The sequence below is a fragment of the Paralichthys olivaceus genome, chromosome 18 (genome assembly GCF_024713975.1).
Source record: "Paralichthys olivaceus isolate ysfri-2021 chromosome 18, ASM2471397v2, whole genome shotgun sequence".
NCBI lineage: Eukaryota > Metazoa > Chordata > Actinopteri > Pleuronectiformes > Paralichthyidae > Paralichthys > Paralichthys olivaceus.
In genome coordinates, this window is record NC_091110.1 from 9,166,142 (window position 1) to 9,192,795 (window position 26,654).

Consider the following 26,654-nt stretch of genomic DNA (forward strand, 5'->3'; position numbering starts at 1 on the left):
GTGTCTGTGTGTGTGTGTGTGTGTCTAACCCACATACCTTCCAGAACCACTGTATAACAGGATGGTTGGGACAGTATCCGTTCTTGTAAACAGTGTGTTGTCTCCAGTCATTGACGTCGACATCACCCAGACCACACATGAGCAGCTACACAGACAGGAGAGGAGGAAGGGGAAAAACCTTTACATCCAGTCATTTCTCTTCTCAGACACAACTATCGTGAAAAGTATATATTCCAGTAAAATGCTACTTACAACTGCAACTGATTGTTTAGTCAATTAGTTTTAACTATAGTTTAATGGTTGTGCAAATTATTCTATTATAAAAGGGAATAGTAAATAAACCATCAGAAAATTTTTAATATTTATATTTATCTCAGTTTCCCTTTTTTTGAGTCTAAGGTTGCATCTTTAAATGTGAGGTTTGTTTGATCGACAGTTGAAAACCAAAAGACCCTCTGTTTACAATCACAGAAAATCAATCAAAAGTTGATCGATTAATTGAATAATTGACTTATTTAAACTCTGCTAGCCAGGTATCCATACCTCCAGTTCGTTTTCATCAAAGATCTTGATCAGATCTATTAGGATGAGCTCAGTGAATCCCTGGAAATTAAACAAAAAACAAATTACAACAATTCTATTCACGTACAATTCAAGCTAAATATATAAAACATTCAAGTTGTCTGAGTTTAGAGGATTTTCCTTGCTGGGTTTAGATGCATAGGCTGAATACAGAAAGTCTGTGCTCACACTGCCCCCTCATGGTAAAAGTGTTAATGCATGTAAATACCTCAAGGAAAGCATTCATCTGCTTCTGGACCCGGTTGACAAACCTCCACTGGATGACCAGGCTAGTGGAGAAAATGATTGTGATGTGATTATCATTAACATCACATTATGAGATGTTAATGAAAAACTTTACCATTTGAATATCATTTTTAATTATTATCATTATTAATGTCGACGTCTATTCATAAAAAATCTTGTCTTACTCTATGTATTCCTTTTTGTTGTCATTGGTGACGACCATGTCTGAGCCGCTGGGCTTCAGGTCGACCTGGTAGGTCTGAAAAAGACAAAAGTACAATGAAAATATAGGACAGGTGACTCGAGATATCAACTTTATAAATTTACTAAAATAAAAAATGAATTTGGGAATTTTAACTTTGACTAAGAGTTTGATTTTAGGTTGGCTCACCTGTCCAAAGTTGTCTTCATCAATACAAAACCTCAGGTCCAGCTCAGTGGGATCATTCTCCAGAATCCACTTCAGAGAGTTGTAGTATTCACTGTCCTGCAAGGCAGATAACCATCCATATAAATAAGAAACACTTTTTAATAGTTTTTTAATTGCAAGGTTGTAGGGTGTCGTGAATGTGGAACTAATAAATGAAAGGTATGTTCACTGAGTATATACTCTAGTAACAATGAGACCTTACCACAGACTCCATGTCTTTGAGAGAGATCTGTTTTCCCAGCATCATCTTGTAAAATGGTCGGATGAAAAAACCTGGGAAACAAGAAGGCAACACAGCGCTGTAATGGTCTGTGTAGAAGTAATGACTTAAAAACACCAATAAAAGAAGGTGTGTTCGAGTCCTCACACATGAGGAAGCTGAACATACACCAACATAATAACACAAGAGAAACCAGAGACAAGCAGTTTACCATCTAGTAGTTTTCCATGAAACACAGCCATTCCTGCCACACGTCCGATAAACTTGAAGTAGGAGAGATGATCCTCGTTGCACAAGCCAGAGTTGGGGTTAATTTGAAGAGTGTAGTTGTCCCTGGACAGACACAGAGGAGGAAAACAAGTTTCAGATTAGTTATTGACGCTTAGAGCAGTCAGCAGTAGGCTACTAACATGTGTATTGCTATTTGTCCATTTGGTTTTAGAAACATTAAAAAGGTGAATAAATATAAGATTTCCACTGAAATGAAATGTGTTAAATACAGCTATAAGATATGAAAATTGATAAATGAACAACATTTAGCACTTCATTTGAAAGAAACAAGGATTATTTACCTCACTGATTTAATCTAGTGTTGATAAAAGTTGCTTTCATGACATTTCAGTACTTGAGTACTGATATCTTGTACTTGATATCCACAGTGATTCGTACCATGTCACTGGATACCTGGACCTCTCATTGAGTTTGCCTTTCCTCCTGCAAATTCTGGTGATTTATTTTAAGCCTTTTTTTAATAGCAGGATAAGTACAGTCAGAGCCAACAAAAGCAGCAGACCGCACAACAACTACCACTGTATGTGGGAAACATTTGTTCCAGGATGGCTTTATGAATGACAGGAAAGGTAATCAAAGTGGAAGGAAACTTTAAGTCTCATAGGGGACCAATACAACACTCCCTACATCTTACTCCACCTTAGTGGAATAGGAAGAGAAGAATTTTTCCATTAACGCAAAAATATAGCAGGGTTCCTTTAGAACATCTGCTTTGCTCAACACTATGTCCTGTTTCATTTCCTGTAAATTGGCTCGAACATTTCCTCAGTCAGAAGCAGCTCCGTAAACCTAAACTAAGCGGGGAGACTTACGTGGCAGAGTATTCAAACAGGCCGTAGTAAGGATTGAACATCTCCTTAGATAAGAGGAAGAACCACTCTCTGGCCACGCCGCCGTAGTCCAACCCTTTCTCTGACTCGAACTCAATCCACAGCCGTGCCTTCAGAACATCCGGCCTCTTCAGGGACATGATGCGACGGTACGACTCTTCGAAGATGTTGTTCCTGTGCAGTTTCATCTCGAATCGGTTGGGGATGTCAGCCTAGAACGAATGACACACATAACTCACTTTAACGCAAATACAAGTAGTGAATACAAATGAAATAGAAAGATATTACATTGTGTTTAAGTAAGTGGAAGTACATGACCTTTATACAAAGCCAACCATTAGATTGTAATAAAATGTAACTGCTGCTTAAGTTGCTGATTGACTTCACTCACTCAGGAGTCTGAATATAATTATATTATTATTATTATAGTTAAATGGTCACAACATTTATGTAGTACTTTTTCAGTCTTATCGACCTAATGAACAACCAGCTCTACCTTCTAAACCACAGCCAATCGATAAACACAGGACGTGAAGATGTGTATTTAAAAAAAATCACTTCTTACAGGTTTCTTCAGTTTCTTCCGGAAGTAGTCGTATTTCTGCTTGAACTCTCTGGAGTAGGGAACAGCCTGCATGGACAACAAAAATCACAAAAAGTCAAGGAGTGGTAAAAGTCAAATAAAGATCAATATACTCATAAGGGATCAGCTTGTGATGTAAATGCTTTAAGAGGAACACTGGACTGGACTACATAGGGAGTAACCAGGGGAGGGAGGTTGGGAGTGAGGGAGGACAGTATCTGTAGTGGTACACAGATAAGCAAGAAGGTGATGGCATGTCAAGTGACAACCGCAGCAACAAAGTGATTTTTCTCTGAGACACACTGAGGCTGATGACAGGCGTGTGACATAGAGCTACAGTGTTAAGAGGAGAGGTTGTTGATTCCATGTAGCGACACTGTTGTGGCAGAGACTCTGAACGAGTAGGAGGAAACTACTCACAGGTCCTGTGATAGCTGGACTCTGCAGTCGAGGGTCCTCCCACTGCGTGTTCTTCGTATCTGGTTGAACAAAACACAAATAAACATTTGAGGCATTGTTATGAGCTCCCCCCTTCTGTCTCTTTTCTCCTCCTCCTTTCCTCACACTTTCTCCTCTCAGTGATGAGTGTGATTACATGGAGCTGGAGAGGCGCTCACTCTCTGTCGTGCCAACAGTCTGTGTCACTGTGGATTTATTGTTTGTTTCCTTTTTAGTCTGGAAATTTCTCATTTCAGGTTTTGTGTTATTTAGATATTGTTACTTAGGTAGATGGGGGGAGTATCTGGATCAAACAGTCCATTGCTTGCTTTGTCCAGATCTTCTGTTCTCTTTGGCCAGGCCTTCACACTTCAACAGATTAATTTAACATTTGTTTATTCCTTGTTTTGTTAATAAACTCTTTGTTTTAATTGGACTCTGGCGCAGCATTCTAGTTATAAAGTAAATACATACAGGTTTTGTACTTTGAGTTGAACAAACAACTCTTCAGCACGTGCTCTGGGAAATGATTATTTATACAGTAGTGCACTATATACTGGTGTTTTATAGACTAAACTGTAAAAATAAGTTTTAAAATTGGTACAAACATCTGGCAGGAAAAGTTGCCCAGAACTTCCGGTCAAAAGTAGTAATAATTGAAGTTTTCTTACTGTGGTCAATGTAGAAAGTGCGTCCGTCTGAGTGAACTCTCTCTTCCCACCCAGGCTGAAAACAAGAAACATGAGGAAGAGTGAGGAAAATAAGTCATCATGACACAGCATTATTAAACAGGCCATGCTCAAATAGTAATTTAAATCCATCGACGTTTTTTTCCTTTTGTTTTGTAAAATTCACGTTTGATTGAACTTGACTGAACAATGACAGCTTGGCAGCGTGGGCGAGACAAGCTCAATCAACCACCCACCAAAGGAACTGAAGGGATTTTCTCTCCTATTTGAGTCAGGTCTGAGGCAGCAGCAAGGCAGGGATACGACCACAACATTTAGTTTAAAGACCACCACTACCAGTCAAAATCAGTACACCACCACTGACAAGGTGACTACTCAGTACAGTGCCACAGGCCACACACACGCACACACACGCGGCAACAGCAGTCAGGCAATAAAAGAATTTCTGCGGATTGAAAGTCAAGGGTGGGGGAAAAAAGGGCGAGTCTGACAAATCTGTCAAACACAGTGTACATACAATATGTATACACTAATATGTGTGGTTCTAAATAATCAGCAACTTCCTAATTGGACACCAGAGGATAACACATGCAGGAAACAGCGAGTTTCTTCTTCTAATGTACAGCTTGTTTTGTTTTCTCTTAAACCATCCAACCCTCCCTCTGCAGCCATGTTTTCCTCCTTTAATCCCTCATTGTTAATTAGCTTTTTTATCCAATTTTTTTCAACAAATCTATCTTTGTCTCATACACGGATAAGAGTACACAAGGATGGAGAACGATGGGGTGCTCCAAACAGAAGGGAGGGTGGTGGTGATGCAGGGAGGGAGCACAGAGAGATGAGGTAATATATTGATGAAAAAGGAAGGGAGAGGTACAGTCCATCCATGCCGGTCATGAGAGAAAAAGAGAAAAGAGAGAAAGAGAGAGGAGAAAAACAAAATAAAATAAAAGTGCAAGGCTGTCTGCAGGCATTTGACCAGACCGGACCAGACCAGACAGGTAAGAAGGCAGGCAGAGGGAGGGAGGCACCAACCAACCTCCTCTGGTAGGTTCTGCCAAACAGACATGGCCAGGTGTAGAAGAAGTAGTAGCATACATTAGATCCACCAGAACGGAGTGGAAAGAGAAAGAGAAGGAGGGAAAGAGAAGAGAGAGAGAACACACACATGCACACACCACACAAGCCTGTGAGATGTAGAAACCCATGAAGTGTTCATTATTCAACATCTAGCTGTGGTAACGTTTGAGCCCATCTGTTGGGAGCTCATCTTTGTCACATTGATAATAGTGCAGGTGACAGACTTCACCACCTAATTATGGATCATCACAGCCCCCAGACTCTGCTTTCTCATCCTTGTTCTAACACTGCCCACCCCCATTTTTTCTAACAGGTCTAAAAAGGACATCTAACAATGACATCTGATCATGTGTCTCCTTTTACTTGACATAAAAAATATACAATTGAGTGACGCTAACTGAACTGTAAGCAAAGAACACAACTGCAACTTGAAAAGTCACAGATGGCACATATTATCTAAGGAATCATGTTACATATTCATGGTATTTAAACATTATGAGAACAAAGCTACACAGTTAGGGATCTGCATGGTTGTCATCAGTGTATGGGTAAATAGGCTGGTCTAATTGTGTTTGTACTTACAGGAAGAGGACCAAGTTCACCAGGCTCCATTGAATTCTTATTCCTCATATGTACTGGGTATTTCAATCTGGGATCCTCCTGGTCGTCAAAAGAAAAAGATGACATGAAGAATAAGATAGTATTTTTCATTGAATGGTAAATATAAAGATTTTTAATAGTAGTTTCAGGGTAAACAGCTCCTTGAGGTTTACTTTGTCTGAAAAGCGTGTGAACTTGATTTTTATACCACCAGGTGTCACTACAACATCCAGAGAGCTCAACACCAACCACTGCCCCAGATTATATGATTGCTCAAACTGTCAAATAATGCTCACCATCACATTCAGTAACAAAAAATAGAACAATATAATATATTTATTTCATTTAAATTAGTACAAATTAAAAGCAAAATAGAAAACATGATGAAAGAAGGTTTTATAATTTATCTTCTATTTAAATTGTTGTTTATTGACTTCAAGAGGATTGACCTTAAAATTCCAACTCAATACTCGTTAATTTTTGCAAACTTTACACACATATATATATATATATATATATATATTCATACAGGATAGGCTGAAAAACTGTTCTGCCCTCTTCATTCATATTTATTAAAAACCACCCATCACCCAACTCGCTATAACAGTGAGTTAGCTCACCCAGGTGGTTGCTCTGCTGTTGTGGTCGATGAAGAAAGGCCGTCCGTTGGGGGCTATCCTCATCTCCCAGCCTGGGGGCAGGAAGCTCTGCTGTGTCTTGTGCTGAGACTTTGGGGAACTGTAGGGGGATGGTTGGGGTGACTGGGGATTGGAGAATGTGTCCTTTACGGCCCTCCGTACCTGGATATTGTTGGCTCCCTGGAAACATGAACATTAACAAATATTATATTTTCACTCCCTTTGGACAATAAAGAAGAAGTATGAAGATGTGAATGAATATGAATGACAGACAGCGTGAAATAAATCATTAGGCAAGAAACTCATCTACCAAAAGATCCCTTGGTATTCAGTTAGAAAACTGAGATTTAATTAAAAAAGACCAGCAATATTAAAAATTAGACAACAGAGGATAATTCATTTTGAGTTCCATGTAAATTTGCAGGGAGCTCAGCCTTTCACGTTTTCAATCAAAATGCCAGAAGAGTGCATCAACACTTGATAAGTTCTGCAGATGTCAGCTTTAACAGATTCCCTCCATATTGATTTTGAGGTTTAATGGTACCATAACTGCTTCAGTTAGAGATTTTCACATTGCATTTGTTTCCCAAACTGTGTCAAAGTCCAAGAAGAAGTTTAAGTGGAGCTCCTTTGCTGTAGCACAATCAAAACTCTTTATTCATACGTTTCTGGTGGTAGACACCTTGGCCAAGGGTAAAAGAAAAATAAGTTACAGCATGACACCACAACTCAATAAACTGTATCTGTAGGAAGCTCACCATTCCATCTCTGTCATCTTAAAATCTAGTAAAGCAGCATTTAACAGCATAATGAGTCTTTCCACATCACATTGTTCTTTTAGAGGTAATTAACACCGACTGAACTGATTTTTAACAAGAGAGAAGTCCGCATTAATTAATCCACAGACCTTCCACCTCCTCTTTAAGTGGTAATTACAACATTCTGTTCCAAGTGTTTCACCTTCTTTTACTTTTCATAACGTCTTGTTCACACACACACACACACACACACACACACACACACACACACACACACACACACACACACACACACACACACACACAGGTCTGTTCCCTTGGTGGTAGCTAAGGACCTTCATCACTGACTGAAGCCCTTAAAATGCAGTTAAGTGCAGGTCAAACAGAGACCATCCATTTTTAAGTACAATGTGTTGATCATAATTAGTAAAGTTTGTGTGGTGTATTTATAGCTACACTGCATATTCTAAAGTTCATGATTAATGTGGGGTTGTTAAGAGGGTTAATGACCACAGAGGATAAAGAAGTAAATCAAAAGTTTCCCACATTTTCTAAAATGTCTCCATCATCTGTTTGAAACTGCGATAACAAGAGCAGTTTTAACGACACGTTCTGCATACAGACACACACACAGCTATGATACACGCATGAAATCTGATAGGTGCAACAGAATCCGATTCAGAAAACCTTATTTTTTGGCATAAAAGTCTTTAAACCACTTGTTTGCTCCAAACAAAATGCTGACATTACAATGTGCTACTTTAAGTTACCTTATTTTATTACACCTGGTTTGATTGTCAAACCCACTGAATCAATGAGTAAGAGACTGGCTTAATGAGAATGTTCTGAATTCGAAACCTTGACGTGAATCAAGGAAAACGCACTGTGGAGAGAACTCCATGAGCAATTACTGATCATTGGCAATCAGATTATTTAAGATCAGTGATCAAACATCCAGCAGTATTTAAACAATGTTTAGATCAAAACAATCATTTAAATTAACCACTACTACATGGGCAGAGTCCGAAACTTTGAATGTCCAAGCAGCAGCTTCAGTCTAAATATGCTCCACTGATGCCGGCTTGCTTCCAATACAGTTTCTGGAGGCTGGAGGTTTCTAGGGTTAAACAGCTGCAGGCACAAGATTTAAGAGTATATGAGGTGTTTTAATAAAACATTGAAAGCTCACTTATTCTCTCATAAAATACTTTTGAGGATATTTGCTAATGATGAAATAACCATGAGATCTACAGGAATGATAGACTTATTATTTGCTTTTGTGGCTGTGTTATTAAAACTGCCTCTGGATTAAATTATATTCCGTTTCCATGGTCAGTATGACTTTGTGTAATTTACTAAAGCAAACCCAAGGAAGTCCAACCACTTGGGACCTGTGATCAATTTAAATTATTCATTCAGCAGTAACTGAAGCATCTTGGATTTACCACACTAGTTTCATCCTGTTAGTGTTATTACTTCATCACACACTACACTGCAGAATGAAATGATGACTGTGCCAAGCGTGCACAACAAATCCATCATCAAACAAACAAATCAAAAAAAGCTCGAGCAAAAGTCGGACCTTTTCGTGCAAATAATGATGGTGTAATGGAGAGCTGCTTTAGTGCTCAGTCCCCAGCTCATATGCTGAAGATGGAAGAAAGAGCAGTATGAAGAAAATAAAAGGATATGAAAATTAAGAGATGAGGAGAAAAGACCAGTTAAATGTTGAGATTAACATTTCCACAGGGAAAGCAAAGATGGATTTAGGTGTCATATTTAGGAGGAAATTAGGCATTTGCTGGTGGATATTGGTGAAGATCATGATCCCACTAAAGGACAGAAATGCTAATTCAAAAAAGGATCGCATGAAAAAGAAAGTGTGGAAAGAAACAGAAGAATTGCTTCTCAGGTAGTGAAGGGAGAAAAAAGATGAGTATGGTGGAGTGGGGTCGTACAGGTGGCTAATTCTCACCTCTAAGGGGGTGGAAAGGGTGACTGTAGGGGAGCTGAGGCTACGAGGTCGTCGGACTTGGGGTTCATGGAGGTGGTTGTTGGAGGCATTGGAGGAGGAGGAGGAGGGGGTGGATGGGGGTGGCAGGGCTGAGGCTCCTCCTGACGCTGATGCTGCTGCAGATGATGATGATGCTGCTTCTGCTGCTGCTGAGGTGCTGGCTCCGTCTTCAGTCAGCTGTCAGTGAGAATAGCACTTTTGAGGTTAAAGGCAGTTTGGGGAATGAGGCAAGTTACGCCGTTTAGCGAAAACAAACACTTCTCCCCGTCATACTCTTTGCCATGCTGTCAAGGATGCATGTCTGCACCGGAGAGATCTGGATGCAAGGAAAATTAGTTCCTAAAACGTCAAACACATGGGTCACTTAGGCCCAAGAAAGCAATCGTTTGTCACTTGAAACAAATAATTATGAAATAAAGATTTATTGTTACTCTCAACCCTGAACCTTGTAGCACACAAAATGGGCTAAAAGCAATGCTTTTATACTGTTCAAATAATTTGTCAGCGTCCTCTCCTTCTTAGGAATAGCAACAACATGAGAATCAGAGAGTGAGAAGACAGTGTGATGACAGACACATGAACAGGTATAATATAATCGGTGTTCTGATAAAAGCAGAAATGAAAGGGTGGATTTGGAGGAGAGACATGAGCATAAACCATAACACCAACCCCATGTAGCAGTCTCTCCCTTGGCTCAGACTATGTGGAACCGCCTCAGTTCAGACGGAACGACAGGGGTAGATAAGTGGAAAAACAGGGTATAAATGGGAAACGGGAGGGAAAAAAGTGGTGGTTTGCAGTTCCATGCCAGGGTTTAGGAAGACGTGACCAATGCAGAGCTGTGCTTCGTCCTGAGTATTATACAAAATGCTAGACGAGAGAAGGGAGATGTGCAATAAAGTTGGACAGAATAGGAAACTGGACAAAGGGAGCGACAGAATAAGAGACTTTGAGGGAGCAAAGTTGAGTCTCTTTCCGTCATTCTTTACGGCTAGACAGAGGAGAAACACAGAAGGGGGACAGAGGAGGAGGTGCAGTACAATGGCCGAGGCCATGATAGGGACCATGGTAAATTCCAGTCCCATGCAAAGAGAAGAGTCCAGCCTGACTGGCAGCCTCCGGACCTGCTGTACCTGCACAATTGGCCTAGTCCAGGTTGTGGTGCGGTTGTTATGGTTCACGTAATAAGTTCTTCCCTTGGCGTCCTTCCTCTCCTCCCATCCAGGGGGCAGGCCAGGTGTGGTCAAGGTGTAAGCAGTCGACGAGGGAGACTGGCCAAGTGTGGGGAGAGAGCAAAGCAAAGAAAACTCATCATTACAGGCTAATGTGCTCACAGACACGTGGAGGGAATCTTAATGTAATGAGATTTTTAAATGGAAAGGGAGTTAGGGAACAAATTACAGTCGGTGCAAGATGACACAAACTGAGTCAAGTCAACCTTTGAACCAAAGTTAGTTCACATATTTTTTTCTCATAATCTAAATACAAGACAAGGCTTTAAAATGTTTTTCCCATTTCAGCAGCACAAAGACAGAAACGGGTGAGACACAGGATATTACAAAAGAAGCTTTACAACAATGGGGGAAATATGTGAACTTTCACACACAAAACACAATGTCGCACAAAACACTCAAACTAAAATAAGCATCACATTAGTAAAAGAAGTCGATAATTAAGAGTTCATGAGTGAACTATTAACAGTTTGTAGCATAAAGATTCCTCAAAATACTTGAACCAATGATCACAACATACAATGTGGTCATTTTAAAGATATGACTAAGCAGTAATGATACAATAATCCTATTTTATGGTTCATTATCAAAAGCAGACCATGGGAATTACTTAATAGCATATTGACTACCAGGTTGTCAGTTCAAAACACAAACCACATGCTCTTGCTCACTCTCGCTCTCAATCTCTCTCTCACTCACTCAATCACTCACTCTCTCACTCTCTCACTCACTCACTCTCTCACTCACTCACTCTCTCACTCACTCTCTCACTCATCGGTTTGTTTTTCAGATCAACTCAATAACCATTGGCAATGATGTGCCTTTTTAGGAATATTTACAAAAAGTAGTCTATTTCAGAGATTTATGGTTTAATTTCTTTATGTAATGAGATTGCTTTAGGCTGTTTTTTTTAAATCAGAGAACCAGTTCCGAACTGGTATCAAAATCTGTCCAGTGATATCTGATCACAAGTGGACAGTGCTAACTTTATCTGTTCTCACCTGGTATTAAAACATTCCCTGAATGCATCTCATGTGACCACCTGTGATCGAATCTCACTTCCGTGCTCTATATGCAAGTAATCAAGTAAGTTGTGTTTACAGACCAAATTATATTGTTACAATCCAATCTGATCAGGGGACAGATACAGCCCATCCTACGTGGTGTGTGTGAACTAACAGAGTTTGAACTGTATATTATGAACTGAGATATTACCATTGACTCCTCACCACCTGAGACTGTTTGAGCTCTTGTTCTTCTGGTCTGGGAACTCTGCTGGTGGTAGACAACAGGGGAAGATGGTCTTTAGTTCACACTTTGTCATGTTTTCATTGGCAGGGGGAAAGTGATGGGGCAACAGAGCATTCGGGCAATAGTGAGGGAGGGTTGAGTGAGGTAACACTGAATGGACAAAGTGGGGGAATTTATTCTCAAAGGAGGTGAGAGAAAAGGGAGTGTGATTATGGACCTTGGTGGGAAAGTGCTGTGATTATTAAAAATGAAATAGAGAGGGCATCCACTGAAAGGTACGAGCTGTGAGGTCAACAAGCAGCAGGAAGGAGAATAAATAATTTGGCAAGAAGCCAATGTTGTGTGGCTGATTCGATCACACAAAAGGTAGCTGTAAGAAAGGTGTAAGCACTGTGCTGCCAGGAACTTTTAGATAATAAAGTGGAAAGTAGATCAACTTATTGAGACAGAAAACAAAAAAATCAAGACAGTGTGATCTGCAGAAGTTGCCGTGCTTGAATTTCCCTGTTGGAGGGAAGACACAGACTCTTTTTCCTGAACAGTGTTTATTCCCAAGCCAATGCTGAATCTTTATGCTTACCCAAGTAGAAAAGCTACAGTCAGAGACTAATTCTGTGTTCTGAAAATGTTAGAGTCGCGAAGTGAATTACTGAGCTGGAGTTCACAGAAAGTTCACAGGGAGAGTTTGAACTTCAGAATTAAAATGTAAGAAAAACGACTGAATGCAATGAAAAAGAAAATCAGACCTCGAAATTTTATTCGAGCAATCCGAAAGACACATCACAAGTTAAATGACAATATCAGCTGACAGATGCTGGATGTTGTTCTGCTTATTCAAAGCTAAATTAAAATGAAGACAATTATATATCTCATTTTAATTCATAGCCCTAAAACCACAGTAAAGAAAGATTTCCTTATTTTGAACTATTTTGAACTTTCATGCAAACTCACAATCCACTATTTATCTACCTTTACATTCAAATGGTGTAAAAGTGTTATTGATACAAGAACAACGGACAGAAGAAATTTTGAGTTTGCATTCACTAGGAAAGGAGGTGAAATCAGAAATAGAAGTCTTCCTCTAACATAATCCAGTATAAAATGAGGCCTGATGACCACAAAGAAACCACATATACATTGGCCTGTGCCAAGAGCACACATCCGCCTACACCTCTTGAATAATCTTTCGATCCAAATATAACCTATACGACATTGCATAGTCAATTGCTCACTACATCCAGAGGGAAATATTAAACCAAGTACTAGCAGTTTGTATTTTCCCTTCTCTATGAGTCTGACAGCGGTCCAGTCCTGAGAGACTTCTCATTCAAGGGAAACGCTGACATTAGCACCTGTATTTTTCCTTGGCTTCTAACTGCCGAGCTCACTGCTGTGACTCAGCTGTGTGACAAACATCTGATTCAGATCTTGTGACACGTTTGTTGAGCCGACTCACCACGGATGAGATTCACACTGACTGAGGACTCTCTGGGTAATATTTGAACAGATGCGGTACTTTTCGGAATCTTACTTCTCTGCCACTGGTTTGGTCAAGCTGTTGGCACACCGTATAGAGCCAGTGTTTCTACGACACATGAAACATTGCAGCGAGTAAATCACAGAGAAGAAAAGCAGTAGTGGGAGAGAGGGGGAGGAAAAGGTGAGGTATTCCTACAGAGGCAAGAAGAAAGGGTTGAACCCAAGATTCAGGAAGGAAAGGTGAGGTCTTAGTGACACCTACCTCAAACGGAAATTGGAAGTGGAAATTTTAGGAAGAGGAACAGAGGTGATTTTAACGTGTGGTGCATCAACAGCACTGACACATGCCAGCAGGCATGAGTTACATGACACACTAATACAAACCTGCTCAGGCAATCAGAGAACAAAGGATGTTCACCACGCTAGAAGCGTAACAAGGAAAGGGAGGTAGAGAGAAAAAGTAGGACAGAGAGATGTGTGGCGGTTCAGAATTATGTACCGTGAGTGGAGGAGCCTGGGCCTGTTCACTGACGCCATCCGTCATACTAGAGGAGCGGAGTCTGTTTGACAGTTGGCCCTGTAAAAGTAAAGCATGCAGGTAGAGATTTTAGAAAAACATGCCAGAAATTATTGTTAATCAATGTCACTGAGAAATGACGGCATTTTGATGTGGAGTGTTTTGAGTTTGACTGCTGAAGATGACAGTGTTTTAGTCTTACCAGGGCAGAGCTCGGCCCTGGTACTTCCCGATTGGTATCAGGGGTGAGCGACAGCCTCAGATTCAAATCTTCCGAAAACTCCTGTGAGACGGCTGTTGGTGGGTGCTGCGGTGTGGAGATGGAGGAGGGGCCGGGTAGAGACGGGGGCGAGCTGTCGCTGGGATCTTCTTCTGTGATGAGCTCCCAGGACTACATGAGCAACAAGGAGACAAAGCTGTCATTTTAGCAACCACAATCGCATGAGACAGCTGTGGCTCAGTATGTGTGTATGTCATGTGCATATTCCTTTCTCTCACATTGTCCATGTCCCTGGGTTCCAGGTGCTCATTCTCCAGGTCTTCACTAATGTGGCGTCTCGATCGGAAAACACGGTGAGCTTCCTGATTGATCTGCCGCTGTTGATTATCACTCTCAGTCTCTGAAATCACATCACTAAGAGAGAAGAAAGGATTTCACACAAAAACTAAAGTTATAGTAGCAAAATTACTACTCAGACATATGATTGAGCCAAAAGACAGTAATTTAAGTCATTATTATGCCTATGTAAATGAAAACAAAAAATGCAATTGATAGCTAATGTAGTATTAGAAAATAAGCAGGTTTGGATTGGTTACAGTGTGTACCTGACACTAAATGCTGGTGCAATCATCATAGGCAACAATCCCAGTTTCAAGCTACCTCCCATCATTCTGTACTCATTCAGACAGACGAGCTAGTAAATTTGTTGCAATCAGAAAATTAACAGTATGTACGTAATATCTTTGGCTAATATTTCTATCAAGACATAACTGCATTATTTCTCAAAATGATCTGCGTATAATTTTTTCTTGCCAAGATTGATAATGCTCTCTTTTTCCTGAATATAAAACAAAAAAAACGTAAGGAGAGACATTTGGGCGTACATGTTGGAGGGCCGTTTCCATTGTGTGCTGCGGTTGTTGTGGTTGACATAGTAGGTCCGTCCCAGGTTGTCCACTTTCTCTTCCCAGCCTGGGGGCAGTGGCGGCAGCAGCTGTTGTGGTCGCTGGGAGCCTGAGTCTGCAGACTCATCCCATCCCTGAAAGAGAGAGTTTGGTTTTTTTGTCAATATTCCAGCAAGTTGGTGTGACACACACACACATCAGTAAATGGGTCTGGTTTAAGAAGGGATTTAAGCAGGGAAATGCATTACAGCGGGTGATTAATTTTCTGCAAGCTGTGTTGTGGTTTGAAATATTTATGTTAACATTGTGTTTAATTTGTGTCTCTCTGACTACAGGATCTATGACTAAGGATCTTAGGTAGTTTTTGTGCATCTGTGTAACTACCAGGGTTGACACGTTAACTCAGACAGAGAAGGTAAGCATAAGAACAGTGTATTTGTAATGCTAGTGTAAAACATGTCATTTGTAAAGAGTTTATAGAAGATTTTCACTTGTGACAACACTAAGTGAAGGTAGCTTGACAGAGTGGCATTGAAATGTTTCATACTTTGCTGTGTCACTGTCACGTTCTCAGTGAAGCCTTTCACCATCTGAAAATGTCTAACACCTTTCATCCGCTCTACCAGTCTTCCACAACTCGTATGAAATCTAAACTGGAATCCACATACACATGCAAAAAAACACACATATAAAGGAAAAGAGGAGAAGCTCCGATTTCTCAAAATAACAGGCCGTATACTAAATGACTTTTCCAGACCCTGACCTGGAAAAGACTTTCACCAGAATCCTGGTAGAAAGACGCTGCCAGGATTCTTAGAACAAAAAGAAGAATTGTCCTTTCTCTTCTCGCTCCTAGTGAAAAGCACTCTCACATATTTCTATAAAAATAGGACATTTACTTTCAACTTTAAGCTCTTTAAACTGTTTGTCTTTGTAAAGAATGGAACTAGAATCTGTTTTGGTTTCAGAAAATGAACGATATGGTCATAAAGACCCCTGAGGTAGTGTTGAGTCAGCAGGTAAACCGTGGCCAACATCTTACCTCAGCCTCCTCCCTTATTTCTCCGGCCTCCTCCTCGTGTCCTCCTTGTTTGGGCAGATAGGCCATCTTCAGACGTAGGTAACCCTTCACCCTGGACTTGTGACTGGAAGATTAACATCAGTAAGAATTGACCCGCTTGAAAACAGCACATTAAAACCAGGTGGCCTGCACCCTCACTGTCCCTGGTAGACTAATGCTAAGAAATATAGTGGAAAGTTTCCAACTACTAGCAACAGATGGTTTTTCACCTTTGGGGTTCAACTAACCTCCCGATGAACTTAACGCTGCCTGGAAATATGACACCAGTCTACTTCATGTTGCAAACTATGACTAATGTCACTGTGAGATTAATAATCTGTCTACTCCATTTGCTAATAATGGGCACAAAGAAAACACAGTTCAGACTAAGACATTTTATCACAGGCATTTATTTTCCCTAATCACTTGTCACATCAGGTGGACACGGACCTTCTGGGCCGCAGGAGGAAGTCTTTAAACGTGTAGGGACGCTCCATCGCCGGGTCCTCTGTCTGCAATTTAGAAAACAAGCATTTGTTGACGGCAATCAATTGAACACACAAGCAAATACACATTTTGCCGTATCACAATATCAGTGTCATGAGTTTAGAGCACAGCTGCAACCCTCTGCACAGCCATTGCATGGTAATTATGCAATGCTGGGCTTCTCCTATTACATATTGAACAGCAGAAAGGTCTTCTGCTATTCACAGCGATGTCCCAGTGATGTCTGATTTCCTTCTTCATACATTGTTTGCCCCTGGAAGTTATAGTAGAGATGCACGAAGCAGTGTAACACAATTAAAAGTTCAATAAAATAAGTGATTTCTTAAGGTCTGAAGGTTTAAACATTGTGCGAAACATTTTGGATAATGTAAATACACAGATCAACAAAATATATAATGATATAAACAATCTAGTTGTTTTCAGAGATTTTAATGAAGAATTGTATATTAAATCTTTAATATAAAGCATCCATATAACTGCTCTTGAAAGCTTGAAACAACATGTACCCCATCTCACGTGTGACTAATGCAAACCAGGGCTTGAGTGAGAACGTGAGTAGGCAAGGGTTCATGTTGTATGGTGCATGAAATTTGTGTTTGAAAACATCTGAAGGAGCTCAAACTTCCAAAAGGAAAATGCAGCTACCAGATTACTTCTGGATGAGTCAGCACGGCCGACCTGATTCATGAAAAGTAAAAGAAGAGAATCTAGGAAAAGCTGGTATAGAGAAATAGGTGATGACTAAATTTGTTTCCAGTAACTATGAATAACACTGCAATTCCTAGAACATGAAGTCATGCTAACCTGATGCGCCAGATGGTTTGTTACACAGAATCTCACTTGCATGAAATCCAGCTGCCTCGCAAGGTCATAGCAAAAACTGATGAATCAAAACGCGACTAAAATGCAGATCGCAGCATCTACACAAGCATAGAGGTAACTAACCCCTGCTCAGCCAATTTGTTTAATGGCTTAAATAAGATTTTCAGCATTAGGAAGCATTAGCTGCATCAGGACCAAACAGTCTCTATCCAATGACTTCACTCCAACATGACTCAGCTGTTGCTTTTATCTGCCACTAATTCCCCGGTCCTGTGGGAGGCAAATCGGACATTAACAATTAACCCTGACACCTTTTACTGATGTGCTTTTTAAAAAGGTTTCAAACTTGGGACAGAAATTCAAAGAGACACGACCAGTCTGACAGCACAGTTCTGATGTGCAGCGTCAGAATGAGCTGTTTGTTTTAGTATCAGGTCCCGTCCACACACGGAACGTAAACTGTAAAAACTCCCGAAGCAGCACACACTGGTTCTGCAAGTGATTGTTTTCAAAAGCTATTGTGCCAGCAGCCCTCAGTTTTCTGAGCAAGTGCATGTGAACGCTTGAATTTGACAAGTGTAGCATTTTCCTTTGGTCGTGACGGCATCCCCCCCACAGGACAGTCACGTCTGTTTATATTCTAGACAGCCTGTCCCACCGTTTCTGACGAGGAGCTTGTTGTCTGATCACAACAAAACCGTTGCTTGTGAGGCTATAGCACTTTCTCACACTCACACTCAATACAAGTATGCTCACGCACACACATGCTCTTTGCCTGACCTTCACAGAGGTTAAACAGGCACTGCAACATTCAAGATAAGAAACAGCTGAGTATTCAAAACAGTGATATAACAGTCACACACACACACAAAGAGATGCAAATGAACTCACCGGCAGATGACTGAGTGGAACATCAACCTGACCCAGGAAATCATCTCTGGTCTAGGAAAGAAAAGGAGAGGTACACTTTGAGCTGCTTAATTTTTAAAAAGTACAGCCTTTAGAGTGTTTCTGGGAAATACCAACATTTCCATCAGGGAAAAAGAGGGAAAAAACACAATGTTGAGCTGAATTAATATATATGCACCTGAGGATCGAGCAGCATTTTGTGTTTATATGTAACAAGCGGTGTAAGAGGTAAAGATTTTCATTTCAAATAGAGACCCACACCCAGGAGTAACCTCTGGTTTTATTAATGAACACTTATGGAAATCTGAAAATATATGATGGTTGCAAAACAGTATGTTTGAAAAAAAATTCAGCAATTTCTAATAATTTAAACTGAGTTTTACTGTTAATATCAAACAATATTTACTAGATTATTATACTTTATTAGGTGAAAAAGCTTTTATCGTCTCGACCAGTGAGTACAGACTTTCATAGGTGCTCAGTCAAGGGTTTTATCTATGGTCACGCTTTTAAAATCAATTCATAGGAGAAGAACCCGTGAACCCATCATGGAAAAATAACATCCACTGCCACCAGATAGAAGCCAAGTCAGCCAGACAGAGGGAGAGAAGGGTGAATGTGACAACAGGGAAGAATCAGGGAAGGTTTCACTGTAAGAAACCTGTAGATTTGTCCATCCTTTTTGCCATGGGTAATGCAAACTGAGAGGAAAAGGGGGAGATCGACAGATGACTGAGCTGCAGAGAAGCAGTCCCCGGGAGAAGCAAAGATTACCTGTCCCAGATGGAAAAGCCCATTCTTGGTTGAAGCCTGCGTGTGGGACACAACTTATTTAGACAACAGGCATTAACTAGTAACAATGGTTTGACAGGAAAGGCTGGTTCATACAAGTGATAGTGTTAGTCCAGTGTTTCTCACTGTGAGCTGTGATCCACCTGTGGGTTATGAGAGATTTCATGTGTTGCCAAGGGGGCAACAATAAAAACAATATCACGTCATACTGTGTCGATTGAAGACTCCCTCTCTTAATAAAAGACGAAACCCTGCAGTGTGTTGTGCTGCACACAGTGTTCATTAATTTTTCAGACCTTATTGTACAACAGAAGATATTCTGTATAATAATAACATTGTGGAATCTGTTGCTTTACTGCATTCATAAAAATTCATTCTGAATGAATAGAATGCATTGCAAACTGAACACTAAGATCACTAAGAATCTTGATCTCCTGATTTGACAGTGAAAGCTAATAAAGTTTGTGTTCTCTTTTTAACTTTGAATAAAAAGTACCCAAAAAAGTTTGAAGAACATGAACATTGGTTGGTCATTATGCTTTGAATCGACCAAAATCATTATTGGTCGCCTGAGTTACATTCATAAGGAGGAAAGCTTTACATCACTACGCCTTCGGGATTAATCCATAAATTTCAGCAATGGGAGAGATGAACTTCCTGTTTTCGCAACTTTGAACCTACCAAGCCGAATGGAGACAGCCAACAGTTTGTTTAACACAGGTCAAAAAGACATATCATCTGAAAATATATGTTCTTCATGCACTTTGATTTGGATTATTTTGAGACATTTTTTTGCTCCAATTAATCGATTGGTTGAAGGGCAAGTACAATTTCAGTCGACCATGATTTTCTTTGGTTGACTACAGCCCCATGATCTAGTCATCTTTTTCTAAATCTTCAAAACAGAAGAAATGTAATTTTGCAATGTAAAACCTTAAATAATGCAGTACAATCGCGAGACCTCACAAATTGTAGTAGGTCTGCATGGCTGGTAGTTACGACGTATTTCACATTGATCTTAAGAGGTTGAGCTGTACAGCAGTCACACTGGTTTACTCTGTAAAAGTAAAAGCGCGTGTTGGGGAGTGAGTGCACTGGGTTTCAACAAACCTGGAATTCAATAATGAAAGGTTACAAATGAGTCCCATAAAAACAGAGTTACTAATACACAGTCCTGCAAATGGACACTTTTGAATGCATGTGTGCTCCCACTGACTCACACATCCAATCACCTACAGTCACACACAGTGTTTAAACTATTCCTTCTCGGAAAAACCAGAGCCACTTCTGTGTAAACTACCACCGTGTTTGCTTTCATGCCCCAAAGCTATCAGGCAATTCATTTACAGCAGATTGAATCATATGTTTCATCTGGATTGGGAAAGAGCAGAAAAAATAAACCTGGATCACAGCTTGTGTATCAAAGTATCTTTTCACACTGTGCCAGATGTGTTGATTGTGACCTTTAAACGTGAATATGAAAACTGCATTATTAATTTATTTTTTTAACAGCTTTCGGGCCTGATCGGTCACTATGAGCATTTAATCTTGGCCACATAAAAGTAAAGACCCTGTAGCTTGCAACATTTGAAATAAGGAGTAGTAATGGCAGTTTCCTATGGGACAAACGTAATCCTACGACACATGGCTGTTGTTTTCTGCTCTTAACCATAACAAGAATTTTAAGCTGAGTATGTTTATGCAGAGGGATATAATTGCAGAGTCATCAGAGGGTCACAGTTGAGCCTGCAGCTGCCTCCCAAGGCCAGGTTACACTCTACGTATTACCACTACCAACAACCACAAAAAAGGGTGATGGACAAATATTTTAAGAGGCAAATGAAGGAGTGCATATAGCTAGCTAGTTAATATATTTTATAGTTAATATATTTATAGACTAAAACACGAAAACGTTAGTTTAAGACAGTGTAATGAAAAGAGATGACGTTGATCATATTTTTTGTATGCAAGCACCACAAACACATTTCTTGTTTCTGTATTGAGAAATAAAACTACATATAGTAACAAGAATTCTCCATACAAACTGCTGCTGTCATGAATTGCTGTGAAGCTACACAAAGTAATGGCAGCAGACTGAGTTTATGATATAGAGGAACCTGGAACAAGTCCAGGCTGTCAATGAGGTGTGAAAGGGTTGTCTCACCTACTCAACACTCTCCATGCTGACACAACCGAGTTACTACGCAGTGCAACTCTCAGAGATCAGAGATGACAGACAAAAGCCCTTCACAACAAAAGCAATATCTATCCCTCTCATATGCTAGTGAGAGAGCAGCCCCATCCATGATGCCATCTCAGGTAAATATAGCCACCCCGGGGACTTTCAAGAGCTCTTTCTGAATGGAAACTGGAGGGTGTCAAAGCAGGGCTGTAACAGGGGCACAGTGCGGTGGCACAGCTGTCTGCAGCTAGTCTCACTGGCATACACACACACACAGAGTATCCCATGCAGGGCTTTAAAAAGGGGCAGCCCAACTCAAGGCCAGCAGTTGGGGAAGACCTATCATTATGGTCTAAATGAGGGTTTCCTTGTTGCACGGGAGACAGAATGCCCTGGGAAAACAAAACACCACGTGTTTCAAAATGAGAGGTGTGTAAAAACATTCAAGTAAGTGCTTTCAAGAATCTGACTAAAAAGACATTAAGATTGTGGATGAATCAGTGGAGAACTGACAATATTAGCAACTCAATTACATCATAGGTCATTGATCATTCCTGATCCCCAACTCTGACAAAAATAAAGGTATTTTTAGATGATAATATTTTTACATGTATAACTTCTGGCCTCAAGATTAGCACTGCTTAGCATAGTGTGGATATCCTTGTGTCAAGACTTACTGATTAGAAAAACAACTGGTTTATGGGAAATGTGACTCACATGATAAAAACTAGCACATTACCTTCCTCATGACAGAAATCTTAGTTAGATGAATCCTTGGACTCTGGGATATGTTCCAACACAACTACACTCATCACTTTATTGTTGTAGATAATTAAACCATTTTATAATATGTTATATTATATTACAGCATTTGGTCAGTAGTAAAGAATCCAAGTGCAGAATTCTTGTAAAGAAACAAAAGTTATATTCATATTCAGTGTATCTATCAAAAAGCGAATTGTGTGCAACCTGATGAAGGCATTTTCTGTATGATAAAACACTTCCAAAACAATCTCCGTTACTAGGAGTCTTCTTTATTACCTTTCTTATTGTATTGTGGCTTATTACCACCACCATTTGATCATAATAAAAATGTTAAACTATTGGCATAACTGTGCATGTGTGTCTTTACTTATCTAAACAACACAAAGACAGCTCCACAGTGCTGTTAGAGGTGATCCCTAACCCTGAAACTGAACCCTAACTCCACAGGGTACCTTTAAGTTTGATGCATTATAATTGACTGTTTTACTTGTTTAAAACATGGGGGTGATTATGAAAGTGCAACCTCCAGGTTTGTTTTGCTTTCAAAGGTTGAGCAACGGACAGCAGAGAGCATCAGAAAAAGACATCAGGCCTGGAGCACTCCGATTGTTACAGCTCATGACGTGTAACTGAAATGTCCACGGTTCAATTTCGGAGGGGAGGACCTTTGTTGCTGCTCATACCAATTCTCTCTCTCAATCCCATGTTTCCCATTTCCAAAGAACAATCTTTAAACAAAAGACTTTCAAGGATATATTGAAGCAGCTTGTGGTTGTCGTTGTGCTGTGATGACATCTTAGTTCTTAATCAGTCACAGAGCAGCTGCGAGGAGGACACAGATCCATACCAACCAAGAGCCAAAGACGACATGCCGTCTGCCCGCTCTCAAAATCAACAACCACATTCGAAACAGACTAAAGATAGAAACAGCCGACCACTGGTCGCAGTTAAGGGTATCACCAAACTTATGTCACATTTCTGTGAAGCAGACAGCAACAAGTGCATGGTTGAGAAATTATCTATTCACCCATAAACCTGTTTCTGTTTTCTTTTCATAACTGAACTGGCTGATGTGTAAAAAATTTCAAATGCCTGTGGCTGTCAACTGAAAGACAGCCAGCATGTGTGTGCTTAAGCTCAGAAACCACGTCTATGCTTTTCACTTCCCAGAGTGTCACCACCATATCATATGGGCTGGATTCAGTGAATCACATAAGCGAAACTCAAGCAACTCCTAGCACTGATTTCACTCAGCTTCTGTTTCATTTGTTACATCAGCCCTTTTACCATCTGTTCCTTTGGCCACAATACATATGAACTATCATAATATTCATCTAAATGTCATAACTGGGATGATCCACTTCCTCTGTTTGTTGGTTTATTTACTATTCATTTGAAAAATTAATTTCCATAACATTAAGACAAAAATGTAATCCTGTACAGTGTTCATAACTCAAACACAGTTGGTTTAGGGTTAACTGCAACCCAGAAACAATAAAATATCATCTTTTGGACACAGTCCAAATAAACTTTTTCAGAGATCTTTACCTTGGGATTATTCCTCATGGAATCATTGCAAAGGTTCACATCCTGATCTCCACCTCCACCCGAGGTAAAATATATCTTGAAATGAGGCTGCCTTCGAGGAGCATCTCCACTGATTTTGAAAGTACAACCATTGGATCTGTTTGCTGCGTCCATTCTCTGTGTCTCTGTGTCTGTTTGGGTGTCCTCTATAGCTTGGCTATCTGCACCACTTTGTTGATTCTCCAGCAGCAGCCTCTGATAAGATGAGCCTCGCTCCAGTCGAATTTTGGGGTAGCGCACGACACGGCCAGCTTTTAAGCTGGCAAGGCCAACATCTGTGCATTCTTCTGGTGATGCAGCAGCAGCCTGTTGCCTGCCCTGGTTCTGATCCTGGTCCTGATTTTGCTGGAGCTGAAACACTAATCTCTGTGTTCCACCATTCCCACCAGAGCAATGGTCTAAGCTCTGCTGCTGGACAGACCAGCCAGTACCACCATAAGGAAGGATTCTGAAATGCTGGATATCAGATCCATCAGGGGAGTTCCTCTGGATGCAAATTCCACTGATACCAGGTTGTCCTTTGCTGTACACAGTATGGCCATTTGAACCAATACTAAAGACTCTGCGTTTGGGCAAGTTCGGCTCCATCAGAAAAGTTTGCGAGTTGAAAGAATCCGAGCTGTCGTACGGAGGAGGCGGCGGCAGCGGAATATCTGTTTGAATCTGTGGTTCGGTATAGGCAGGCGCAGGTCCTGGAGGACTATAACTAGGTGGCGGGATATCATCCGCAGGGCCAATGGAATCTCCATTACTTGATCCATTGGAACGCTGGAGGGAGATTTGCATGGAGGAGCTCTTAGTGGGCCGTGGGTCAGTGTAGGCAGCAAGCTGGGGTATGAACATGGAGGAGCTGCGTTTAAGCAAAGGCTCAGAGAGCGGACCAAAAGCCCTTGGTGGGACACGCTGCGCTGCTTGCATTTGAGAAGGTCTTGATTCTTGAGGTGGCTGCATGCTAAGCGGCGTAACCACATCTTTGTCGTGGTCCTCACAGTCCCCTTCCAGTATCTCCGGGGCTGTGTTACTGCGGCCTGATCCAAAATACAAACGCAGACGTTGTGCCATTTTCACCTCACGTCCCACAGCTCCCAGTCCCTCTCACTTTCTCTCTGACTGGCTCTTTGGTTCCTCCTCTCTCCTCTGGCTCCCGTCTCTGTCTCTTAGTGTCGCCTACTTCTCTCCTTTGGCTGGCTGGATGACTGATCCCCTTTTTTCTTCCACTCTCCCTCACCCCCTCCCTCCCACCCAGTTCGAGTCTCTTCCACAACTTTCCTTCCCACACTAAACTGTAAGGAGGAAAGAAGTCACAAGAAACCATACAGCCACTGCAAAAGAGCTGACGACTCTACTACGTGCTAAAAGGAGTGGCAGAGAGAAGGCTAAAGAGGGGATGGGTGAGGGGGAAAAACAAAAAAAGAAGGATCCCTATATGCCAGACTCTTACCACTACCAAGCACTAGCGACAGACAGCAGAAATAGCCTGAGCCGAGTGACGGCCAGCATTCCTGACATGATTGGATAAGAGAGGCTGGCACTCCTGGTTTCCGAGGTGACAGTGGGTTGCCTGTCAGTCACGTGACTACAAATGGCCCCACCACCTCCTCTTACAACCTCATGCTGCCCTCAAGTGCCAACTGGCCCCCCAAACACATCCTACTTACCCCTGTCCATCCCTCCCTCTGTTCACATGATCTCTTTAAAACCCCTGCCCACGTATCTACCTCCCCCCCTCTCATCAATGTCCTCACTCCAAGTTGCACGTAATCTACTCATTTACAACACCAATAATTTACTATAAACATTACCTACCATTTTATTCTCCAGCCTAAAACTGCTGCCTAAGTTAGTGTAGCTCAGTTTTTCTTCCTCTTGAAAATGTCTTCATCATTTAGACTACTGACATTACTTATATTCCTAATAATGGGTTAATATAATCTCTACCTCTTACACTCACAGTGCAGACTCACAGTACACAAAGAAACATCTCTTAATAACTATAAAGATTTAAGGCCAAAACATCCCATTCCTGGTTACCTGTTACAGAGCTTAGAGATTATGATTCACAACAATATTACATCCTAGCACTTGTTAACACTTCAACCCAGGACCTAACTGCCATATGTCGATGTTAAAAAATGCTGTGAAAACTCAAATAGGACTTTATAATTTCATTAGGACATATACCTGGCTAGATAATGCCACTAAGGTCGGAAAACTATATTGCTGAATTTGATTATTGCTTATATTCAGATTGTGACCTTATTCAGGTTAAGGTTATCAGAAAATGCTGTTTACTTGGTAGTGTGTTATTAGGATAATTGTCCTTGTAGCTTGAAAACAAGAAAAAAAGAAGCATATGGAAGTTGTTGCTAAAAATGGACCAGTAAAAAGGAAGGGTGGGGAGAAGCATATCTGACAGATTGCAGCTTTGATAAGGCAAAGAGCACAGCCCTCTTTGGGGATTGATATCTAAGTCTGCTTCAAACAGAATAGACATCCGCCGTCTACCAAGCACAGCCAAACACTTAACTGTCTGGTGGATTTATAGGCCATTCTGTTTGCATCCAAAAAAACACCCAAGATACAACTCAGCTGTCATCCTTGTCTGCTATGCTGAAAAGCTTATTCTTAAGCACTTGTAATGTTATTTGGCTTCAGTCAGAGATAAAACAGAGAGAGGCATTTCAATTGCGAACTGTACATTCATGAGAGTGCTTTATCCTCTGAGACAGTCTTAGTGATTCACTGAAAATGGGGGTTTTAGGCGTCTTTGCCCTGACGCCAAGGTTAGTGGGGGATTTGTTGGCCTTCATACATAGAATTAACAAAGCCCTTATGGTAATTTGGCCTTACAGGGATATGTCTTCCAAAAAAGTTGTTCCAACTTCTATGACTTATGGTTTACCCTGTATCAAAAGCAACAAGCTGATAGCCAAGCCAATGACAGTGTACCACAATGGGGATAAAGGAAAAAACTGATGATATTGACTGGCGACAGAGAAATAGCCAAAGGGAAAAGAAGTGCAGGAAGAAATCGTGTCTCGGGAGCCA

General features: G+C 40.8%; 1 protein-coding gene across 21 annotated transcripts in view; it reads right to left on the reverse strand.

Annotated features, from left to right (window-relative positions):
- The window catches only part of nedd4l (NEDD4 like E3 ubiquitin protein ligase), a 41,068-nt gene that overhangs the window by 3,846 nt on the left and 10,568 nt on the right, over positions 1–26,654 (reverse strand). Inside the window, exons 6-30 of one of the 21 annotated variants that reach the window (XM_069513389.1) lie at positions 19,055–19,090; positions 18,263–18,313; positions 16,493–16,554; positions 16,025–16,127; positions 14,962–15,116; positions 14,356–14,491; positions 14,060–14,248; positions 13,840–13,917; positions 11,826–11,882; positions 10,512–10,649; positions 9,340–9,555; positions 6,589–6,786; positions 5,951–6,028; positions 5,328–5,342; positions 4,271–4,325; positions 3,582–3,640; positions 3,144–3,209; positions 2,561–2,790; positions 1,669–1,790; positions 1,440–1,510; positions 1,199–1,294; positions 993–1,066; positions 791–851; positions 544–603; positions 38–145 (exon numbers count right to left, since the gene is read on the reverse strand). In XM_069513389.1, coding sequence (XP_069369490.1) covers positions 38–145; positions 544–603; positions 791–851; positions 993–1,066; positions 1,199–1,294; positions 1,440–1,510; positions 1,669–1,790; positions 2,561–2,790; positions 3,144–3,209; positions 3,582–3,640; positions 4,271–4,325; positions 5,328–5,342; positions 5,951–6,028; positions 6,589–6,786; positions 9,340–9,555; positions 10,512–10,649; positions 11,826–11,882; positions 13,840–13,917; positions 14,060–14,248; positions 14,356–14,491; positions 14,962–15,116; positions 16,025–16,127; positions 16,493–16,554; positions 18,263–18,313; positions 19,055–19,090 — 2,514 coding nt within the window. Of the gene's footprint in view, positions 1–37; positions 146–543; positions 604–790; positions 852–992; positions 1,067–1,198; positions 1,295–1,439; positions 1,511–1,668; positions 1,791–2,560; positions 2,791–3,143; positions 3,210–3,581; positions 3,641–4,270; positions 4,326–5,327; positions 5,343–5,950; positions 6,029–6,588; positions 6,787–9,339; positions 9,556–10,511; positions 10,650–11,825; positions 11,886–13,839; positions 13,918–14,059; positions 14,249–14,355; positions 14,492–14,961; positions 15,117–16,024; positions 16,128–16,492; positions 16,555–18,262; positions 18,314–19,054; positions 19,091–23,567; positions 24,814–26,654 lie in introns of those variants that run through there. The other 20 variants (XM_069513388.1, XM_069513383.1, XM_069513382.1 and 17 more) reach the window with 20 other exon arrangements.